Source organism: Vulpes lagopus, chromosome 2, assembly GCF_018345385.1.
Source record: "Vulpes lagopus strain Blue_001 chromosome 2, ASM1834538v1, whole genome shotgun sequence".
Lineage (NCBI taxonomy): Eukaryota > Metazoa > Chordata > Mammalia > Carnivora > Canidae > Vulpes > Vulpes lagopus.
In genome coordinates, this window is record NC_054825.1 from 159,852,554 (window position 1) to 159,861,626 (window position 9,073).

At 42.2% G+C, this 9,073-nt stretch overlaps 1 protein-coding gene across 1 annotated transcript; it reads left to right on the forward strand.

Annotated features, from left to right (window-relative positions):
- The first annotated feature begins 504 nt into the window (after window positions 1–504).
- On the forward strand, window positions 505–4,691 carry LOC121478746 (zinc finger and SCAN domain-containing protein 5B-like). Its single transcript, XM_041734010.1, has 4 exons — window positions 505–765; window positions 2,416–2,625; window positions 3,522–3,657; window positions 4,246–4,691. Exons 1-4 carry the CDS (start codon window positions 505–507, stop codon window positions 4,689–4,691), a joined length of 1,053 nt encoding a protein of 350 aa, XP_041589944.1.
- Window positions 4,692–9,073: the final 4,382 nt, after the last annotated feature.

The following is a 9,073-nucleotide window of genomic DNA, read 5'->3' on the forward strand; positions in this document are numbered from 1 at the left end:
GATCCTGGAGACCTGGGATCGAGTCCCACATCGGGCTCCCTGCATGGAGCCTGCTTCTCCCTCTGCCTCTCTCTGTGTCTCTCATGAAGAAATAAATAAAATTTAAAAATAAAAAAAAACACCTTTTAATATAAAGGTGGACATTGGAAAAATAATAGTGAGGGTTATTTTCCACAATATTAAATACAGGACAACTTGGGGATGGTGTCTAGTATTTGGGTGAGGAGTTTGGAAGGGAGAGGGTGGTAAGAAGTTAAACTAAGCTGGTTCATTCTCTTCCCCCCCCCCCCTCAGATTTCTGAAAAAAACAGGGTATGTTGCTGAGGAAAACCAGAGTAAATCCGTTTAGGTAGGTCTTAGTTAGGCACCAGCTTCTGGAGAGTTTGCAGAGTCAAACTGGAAAATTCTGCAGTAAATATGTCTACAGACCAGGCATTTTCAGAGGGTCAGGGTCATGAGAAACCCCCAGGCAGCCCTAGGTCAGAGCAAGACTGCAACTCTGAGATGTGGCATGTGAGCTTCAGAGCGTTCACCAGCTCGGAGAAGTCGGACCCCGTGGAGGAACTGAGGAGGCTCTGTGAGCTCTGCTACCTGTGGCTGAGGCCAGATATCCACACCAAGGAGCAGATTCTGGACACGCTGGTGATGGAGCAGTTTATGATCTCCATGCCGCAGGAGATTCAGGCCCTAGTCAAGGAAAGTGGTGTGCGGAGCTGCAAAGACCTGCAGGACCTGCTGAGAAGCAATCAGACCCCCAAGAAATGGGTGAGCAGGCCCTTCCTGATGGGAACAGGGAAGGCAGAGCTGGTATGGGGGCTGCACACTGCCCTTGGACGGGAAAGTTCATGAGGGGGTTGTTCTGGGTCAGTGGTTTTCATGTGGGAGATGGTTTGCCCTGCAGGAGACGCTTGGCAATGTCTAGAGACATTTCTGGCTGTCACAACGGGGAGGAGAGGGGAAGTTCTTGACATCTGGGAGGTTTCATGAGTCTAGGCACTTTACCATCATTCATCTTGCCCTACCTTTTGTGGGGACAGTTGTGTAAGGGACAGTCCAGAGATTCCAGGAGAAAGGAGCCTAAAACCACTCCATAACATTACATTTATAATTCTTGATATCACCAGAGACCCTCTTAAAAGTGGTCCTATTTGAGTAAAGTAGCTACAGGTTACAGAGAGGTATGGTGAACATGTTGCCATGGTAATGAGAGTCCTGGGATGATGCTGAGGAAAGGAATAAGATTGTAGGCTTTCAACTCAATCCGGGTCTCAAATTAACTGGTGATACTGGAATGGACCATCCCTTGCTTGGGCCTTCCTGGGCATCATAATGTTTAGTAACATCCTCGATGTCAATGGTAACCTTCCTGAGTTGTGAAAGTCAATAACAAAACAAAAGGAAATCTCTGGTTGTCAAATGTCTCTCCAATAGGGTCCAAATAGCTTGCAGGTAAGAATCACCAAGTAAGACCTTACGCGGGGGCATTTTCCATCATGGCAGCTGGAGTGTGGCTGTGTACTTTGTAGAAAAAGCAAAGGTCTGAAGGATCTAGGAAGGGATGGGACCTGGTTAGCACTGGTCATGGAGAGATAGGTAATTTTGTAAGGGGACAGGAGGGAACTAGTTCCAACTAGTTCCAAGGGCAATCCTCCTTTCCCTGAGCACTCTCAGTAGGTGACAAAATTCTCTGGGGTTAAGTGGAGAATGGGAGTTATAAGCTTCAACAACACTGCGGAAAAATAGCTACAGGAACTATAAAATGTTATTCTGGAATGATAAAGGAATTCTTAAGATCAGCTGAGTGAGATGTAAGTCAAACATCTGAATTCTCACATGAGCAGGGTTTCGGGTTTTTCACCACACCATACTTCACATGCCTAGGTCAGGGGTGGTTAGGATGACAGTTTGAGGGCTGAGTATTAGTTGGGGTGGTGGGAAAAATGGGGAGGTATTGAGGCTGATTAGATAATGTGGGTAGGCCAATAGATGTCCAACACAAAGGGGTGGGGAAAGTACGCCTTCACCGCCTAGGGTGCATTTGACAATGTTTGGAGACATTATTGCTTGTCACAACTTGAGGTTGCCATTTTACACAAGTAATTCCAACAAAATGTAAGTGTTTAGTAGGTTCATACAGGGAATGTCAGAGCTTCATTCTGGTTTCAGTGAGGCTGATCTTGTTTAATTTTTTAAGATCTTGTTTATTTTAGAGAAGAGAGGGAGCATGTGCAAGTGAGTGAGTGGGGGAGGGGCAGAGGAGAGAATCTCAAGCAGACTCCTCACTAAGCAAGAGCCCAGTGGATGCCTAGATCCCACAAACCTGAGATCATGACCTGAGCCAAAGTTAAGAGTTGGTCGCTTAACTGATTAAGCCACCCAAGCACCCCTTATCTTGTTCGGTTCTTGCCCTCACAGACCATAGTCACCTTACAAGGACAGGAATTTCTTATGCAAAATTCAGATGCTCAGATGGCTGAAGCTGAGGCCAGTGACAGTGACACAGACCTTGTGACAGATTTGTCCAAGAAGCCCCAATCCTCTGTAAGTGAGATACATCCAGAGGGCAGCCAGAAAGTCAGAGAGCTGCAGACTCTGCCTGGAATCAGTGAACTTTCAAGACAGCAGGTGAGTGATGCCCTCCTTGATATCTAGGGAATGATGGGTGTAGCTGGTTGAATAATTGGGATAGTGGCATAGCATAGAACTAGACCTATTTATCCTAGAAATTCCCATGGATGCACCAAGCCTGTAGACATTTCTGAGCCTCTGGAGAATGAAGATTCCTCAGCCTTTGTCCCTCTGCATTAAAGCTTTTTTAACATTAAGGGTGGAGAAGAAGAAATAAATCTCAATGCAACAATGCTGAGTTAATTTGCCACAGGGTAATGAACTTAACCCTGATTTTTCCCACAGCCAATTTCTTCAGGCATTCTATGAAATGACAATTGGACAAAGGAGAAGTTTTGGGAGTATTGTTGATACCTTGTATTAAGGGAATGGTTCTCACTTGGAGTCATTTTGCCCCTCTGAAAGACATTTGCAAGTTTCTGGAAATGTTTTTGATTGTCAGAAAGGAGGTGTGGTTGGAGGATGGAATTAACATCTAGTGGGTAGAAACCAGGGAAGCTGCTAATCATCCCACAATACACAGGACAGTCCCACAACAGGGAATCCATCATCCAACCAAAAGATCAGTAGTACTGGGTAGGGACACCTGGACCTTGAGCCACCTTGCTTGCAGAGTTGGGCAGGGGAAGCTGGATAACTTGAGGATTTACACTTAGATAATTGAGTATAAACACTGCCATGTGTGGATGTTATTTAAAGGTGAGGTGGGTACTGACTGACAGCGAGTCAGGAGTGGCCCAAGGGAAGTCTGGGCATATCTGCAGCACAGCATTATTGAAAAAATTAATGTCCTAGATTTAGGAGATGGGTAGGATGGAGAAAGAAGAGACGAGCTTTCCACATCCCAAATTAGACACGTTGGTAACTACACTTGGCTGTCTGTCCATTATCAGGGACAGAACGTTCTCCTGCCCGAGACCATTCCTGGAAAAGGTGTACTAGAGGGTCTGAGACCCAAGGAGAACTTGGAGAAGAATCTGGAAGAGACAATACTGAAATCGCAAGAGCCTCAGCTTCTGAAGGGTCATGGTGAGCATGGAAACTGGGGATTCAGAGGAGCTAGTGACTCTTTTTGTATGCTGGTTCGGGGGTGGGGGGTTGGGAATCAAGCATTGACATCTCTTAGGGGGAGGGGGCTCTGAAAGGCCAAGCCTTCTCCATCACTGACTTTCCACAGTGTCCTATATACGATCCTATCCCAGGTTTGTTGGTTGAAAGGAAGTTCTCAGCCCACAGCAGTGTTTGGTTCAGTGGTATTCAAAAAAAAAAAGAGAGAGAGAGAGAGAAAAGAAAAAAAGAAAATACTCTTCATTAAGTGTTGTGTGTTAACCCTTCCTTCAACAGATTCCATGAGGGCAGAGGATGAGAAGAATCTCCAGGAAGGAATCTGTGTTGCAAATATGGATGCTGACATACCTTCCACCCACATTTCAGAGAGAGTAATTTCTACTCAGAGTAGGAAAAGAAGAGATTATCAGAAAAGTCCAAGAAATTCCAAAAGAAGAAAACAGAAGAACACCTCCGTTTCCCAAAATGTGTCTCAAGAAGGGACCACATATTTGGACAAAGGAGAATCCTCGGGACAACCAGCATCAAACTCAGTTCATCCTGTGGTAGAAAAAGCCACGGAATCAATGCCAACTGCATGCAGCATATGTAAGAAAAGATTTCGTTATAAATCTCAGTTTTACATTCACTGGAGGACACACACAGGAGAGAGGCCTTTTAAATGTGATATCTGTTCTGGGGGTTTCATGCAGGCTTCAGACCTCCGAGTCCACCAGCGAATCCACACAGGTGAGAAGCCATACTCTTGTGACCTCTGCCTCAAGACGTTCACTCATGACTCCACCCTGCGGAGTCATAGGAGAGTCCACACTAAGGAGAGGCCTTACCCATGTGAAGACTGTGGGAAAGCTTTTAGCCACAAAGGAAACCTCAATGTTCACCGACGTACCCACTCCGGAATAAAACCCTATATGTGCCAGGAGTGCAACTGTGCCTTTCGTCAGCTGGGAACTTTTAAACGCCACCAAAAAACACATGCAAAATTGAATTCCTGATTGATTCCGCTATCAGGTCCAAGTCCCTTCTGCCCCAAGAAGGAAGTTAATAATGGTGATTCATCAGACTTTGTAAAAATGACATGTGGACATCTTGAGCACTTATAGGGTTTCTGGAACACAATAAATGATCCCATAAATGTTACTGAGGATCTTGGAATGATAACATCTTCCCTAGTGACTTTCATTTTCGGTTTAATTATGTTCCATTGTGTCCTTAGGCTTTTTGGTTTATGTTGCTATTCTTCTAATGAAGACAAGCCTTATTTTTCAATATTTCCTTATAAAACTGTGGCTGCTGATTGTCTTTCGCTGATTGTCTTTCTGTAATCCATTATTTCCTTGTAAAATAGGATCCAGGGGCACCTAGGTGGCTCAGTCTGTTAGGCATCTGCCTTCAGGCCAGGTCATAATCTTTGGGGTCCTGGAACTGAGTCCTGCATTAGGCTCCCTGATTAGTGGGGAATCTGCTTCTCCCTCTCCCTCTGCCCCTCCCCCTGCTCATACTCGCTCTCTTTCAAATAAATTATTTTTTTAAAAGTTCCCAAGTGATACGCATGCTTCCACTCTTGGGAAATTTTGAAAAACAAGTTTAGCTCACCATTGAGTCCAGTAACCTTCAAAGCTCTAAGTCTGTCACTCCCCACAGGGGACAGTCTATTTACAAAAGTCCTGTTTTTTGTTTGTTCCATTTTTGGTTTTGGTTTTAAAGATTTGTGATGGTGGTTTTCTCAAGGTGAAGAGGCTGAAAGATGTGTTCTCAGGAGAGCATCTACATAGATGTGTGTTACTGTCAATATTCTATTTCTTGGAGATGATAGGAGTTCCTGAATATTTTTTTTTTTTACAAAAGTAAAATAAGTATAATTAAAGAGAAACCGGGGCACCTGGGTGGCTCATCCCAGTAAACACTGTTATAACAGCATTATATCCCAGACCCGGTTATTAATCTGGATAATGAGTTCCCATTCCTACTGGGGATGGGTCTGTTGAGCTGTCCCTAGTGTGAAAGTCAAAACTGCTGGGTGAGGACCAACGAGACATTTAGAATCTAAGCAGAGGTATGGCCAGATTTGCTGAAAATAATGTAGAAGCCAGTGGGAGGTGCTTGCTACAACTTAGTAGAAAAGAATTATGGGGTGTTTGGCTGTCTTGGTAGGTGGAACATGAGGCTCTTGATCTCAGGATCATGACCTCAAGCCCCATGCCGGGCGTAGAAATTACTTAAAAATAAAATCTTAAAAAAAGAGGAATTCGAATCATGAAGTCAATGTGCATGTCTGTGCTTGTGCTTTTCTCTTTATTCAACAAATACATTTTGTGTACCCTGCATGGGCTGGGTTTAGTGTTAACTGCTGGAGATACAATGATGAGCTAATTCACATATTTCCTATCATTTAGTTACTTTGGTTATCTTCAACATGGCCTACATAGATTTTCAGATCTACCCATATGTTAAAATTCCTGATAAGCCATTTCTTCAAATTGCTAAAATACCAACTTTATCTTCATTTTAAACTATCATGGGAAGATGTTATCTCAGAATTTGGAAAATGCTAATTATCTCAGAATAACACCTGACAGTTTTTAACCCGTGACTACCAGATCTCTAAAAAGTGTCTGACAAGGATGCCTGGGTGGCTCAGCGATTAAACGTCTGCCTTCAGCTCAGGGCCTGATCCCAGGGTCGGGGACTGAGTCCTGCATCAGGCTCCCTGTGAGGAGCCTGCTTCTCTACCTCTCTCTGTGTGTCTCTCAGGAATAAATAGATAAAATCTTCCAAAAAAAAGTGTCTGACAGTCATTTAGTTTCCCATTCTATTGTACATATATGATGTAACATCCGTATCTTAAATTAAGGGGACGCCTGGGTGGCTCAGTGGTTGAGCGTCTGCCTTTGGCTCAGGGCATGATCCCAGGGTCCTGGGATCGAGTTCCACATTGGGCTCCCTGCGAGGAACCTGCTTCTCCCTCTGTGTCTCTGCCTTTCTCTGAGGCATGAATAAATAATTCATGAATAAATAATATGAATTGTTTATGAATAAATATGAATTATGAATAATTCATAATTATGAATAAATAATTATTTATTTATTCTCTTATGAATAAAAAAATCTTTTTTTAAAATTTTTTCAATTAAGGCTTAATATCTAAGATTAATTCAGTTACTTGAAGGATGTGTCAGAATCAATCGGATATAAATGATCAGTCACCAATCCTTCACCCTGCTTCCAAGTAAGAAAAAATTAAATGTTCACAAAGATACCAGGTACTACTTAAAAAAATCCTTTACTCTTAAGACCATAATCATCAAACCTCATGTCAACAGGAAAGGTAGCGATATGTTTTAAAAAGCAATTTTTAAAATTTTAATTCCAGGGGCACCTGGGTAGCTCAGTGGTTGAGCATCTGTCTGCCTTTGACTCAGGTCGTGATCCTGGAGTCCTGAGATTGAGTCCCACATCGGGCTCCCCTCAGGGATCCTGCTTGTCCCTCTGCCTATGTCTCTGCTTCTTTCTGTGTCTCTCATGAATAAATAAAGTATTTGGGGAAAAAAATGTCTGAAGAACATAGCTCCCTCAGAAAAGTTGCAATATCTCAGGTAGGAATGGCGGCATGGTGCTTTCATGTCCATAGGATCATAGGAGAACTCATGAGAGAATCCTGGGCACCAAATTAGTCCCAGAACCAACAGGAATATTCCAGAAAGATTTTTCAGTGGCAATCTATGTCCACCAGTGGACGCAGTAAGGTTGCCTCCACCCAATGGTGCATTGGCAAGACACAAACTGGGTGGGGGTTTATGACACTGAGTAAGGCAAAATTTTTAAATGTTGGAAGGTTAGCAAAGTGAGATGTTGTGATGAGAGATTATCTCCTGTCACTGACATTAAAGAAAACAAGATTTCTTCCTCGAGGGGGTCCCAGGTCTGAGAAGAGGATCCCGGTTTTTATTCACTCCTTATAACAGACAGTAGCACCAACAGCCACCAAGAGGATGGCTCCGTTGTGACATATTTGTATGGCATGAACAGAACATAAGGCAGCATCCCTTTGCTGGTCCCGGTTTTCCATAGAGCAAAGTGACTTAAGTCCAAGCTGGTAGCACCTTTACCAAACACATCTTGGTTATTGTTATTTTGAACGTTTTAAATCAATTTTAGGGCCAATTTGTATATTAATTATGGCAATGCCCAGGAGATGGCAGCAAAGACCATCTAACAGGTGCTCATTCATTTCTCTACAACATTTAAATTAACCAGGGCTTCAACAAAGAAATGTTTTTCTGATTACCAACAAATGAATCTCTCTTTAAAAAATTTTTTTTTCAAAAAAAATTAATTTTTTCTGCTGTTAGTGTGGAGCTAAATTTGACCCCTCATCTGGTAGTTCACATAATCCTGAGCTTTTTTCCTTTACTAGAATTGCATACTAGATTTCATCAAGATGATGGAGGGAGGGGGATGGGCTAAATGGGGGATGGGCATTGAGGATGGGCACTTGTGATGAGCCCTGGGTATTAAACGTAAGTGATAAATCACTAAATTCTACTTCTAAAACCAATATTACACTATGAGCTATCTAGAATTTAAATAAAAATTTGGGGGGAAAATTTCATCATGAAATATTTTGTTGTACAAGTTGTTTTTATTAACCCCAACGTATTACACAGTGATAAAATTGTGATTACTAATTAGATTATAAATTGTGATCTTCTAATTAGATTATAACTTGTTTTACTTATGTATGTAATTTTATGAGACTGAAATTATCATTATTCTCCATATTTTTAATTGCAACACATTCTAGGATAAACTGCTAAGCTATTTTCTCATCTCTCCTAATGTCAGAAAAAAAAATTTTAAGACTTTATTTATTTCACAGAATGAGAGAGAGAGCAAAAGCAGAGGGAAAGGTAGGCAGAGGGAGAGAGGGAAGCCAGCATTCCGCTGAGCAGGAAGTCCAATGTGGGGCTGCATCCCAGGACCCCAGGATCATGAACCCAGCGGAAGGCAGATGCTCAACAGAGTGAGCCACCAGGCACCCCTCAGAAAGAATTTCTTAAAGGCTCAGAGACAACAGATGATAAAGAAGAAAAATGAAAAAAAATATATTTATCTTGATCATATTCAAGTGTTCAAGAAAATAGATGGGAAAAAAAATAGGTGGAATGCTATAGAGGAAAAGATTCTGAGCTTACTAATTTTGGCCAAAGATAGCAGGGATACAACACTGAGAGGCAGGAATGTTCCCAGACCATCTTCTACCTCCATGTTAATTATTCCACACACACACACAAACAAAACCAAACAAAAAAACTAACAGAAAAATGAAATTTTGGTTCAAACGAATGTATTTTTTTTTTCAAAAAATTTTATTGAA

What these genes read in the sequence shown, in the direction of transcription:
- LOC121478746 (XM_041734010.1), top strand. Translation starts at nt 505, where the DNA reads ATGTGGCATGTGAGCTTCAGAGCGTTCACCAGCTCGGAGAAGTCGGAC. An exon ending in ATCAGACCCCCAAGAAATGG is followed by an intron (nt 766 to 2,415) that starts GTGAGCAGGCCC and finishes TTGCCCTCACAG; the next exon opens with ACCATAGTCACCTTACAAGG. An exon ending in TCAGCTTCTGAAGGGTCATG is followed by an intron (nt 3,658 to 4,245) that starts GTGAGCATGGAA and finishes ATCCTGTGGTAG; the next exon opens with AAAAAGCCACGGAATCAATG.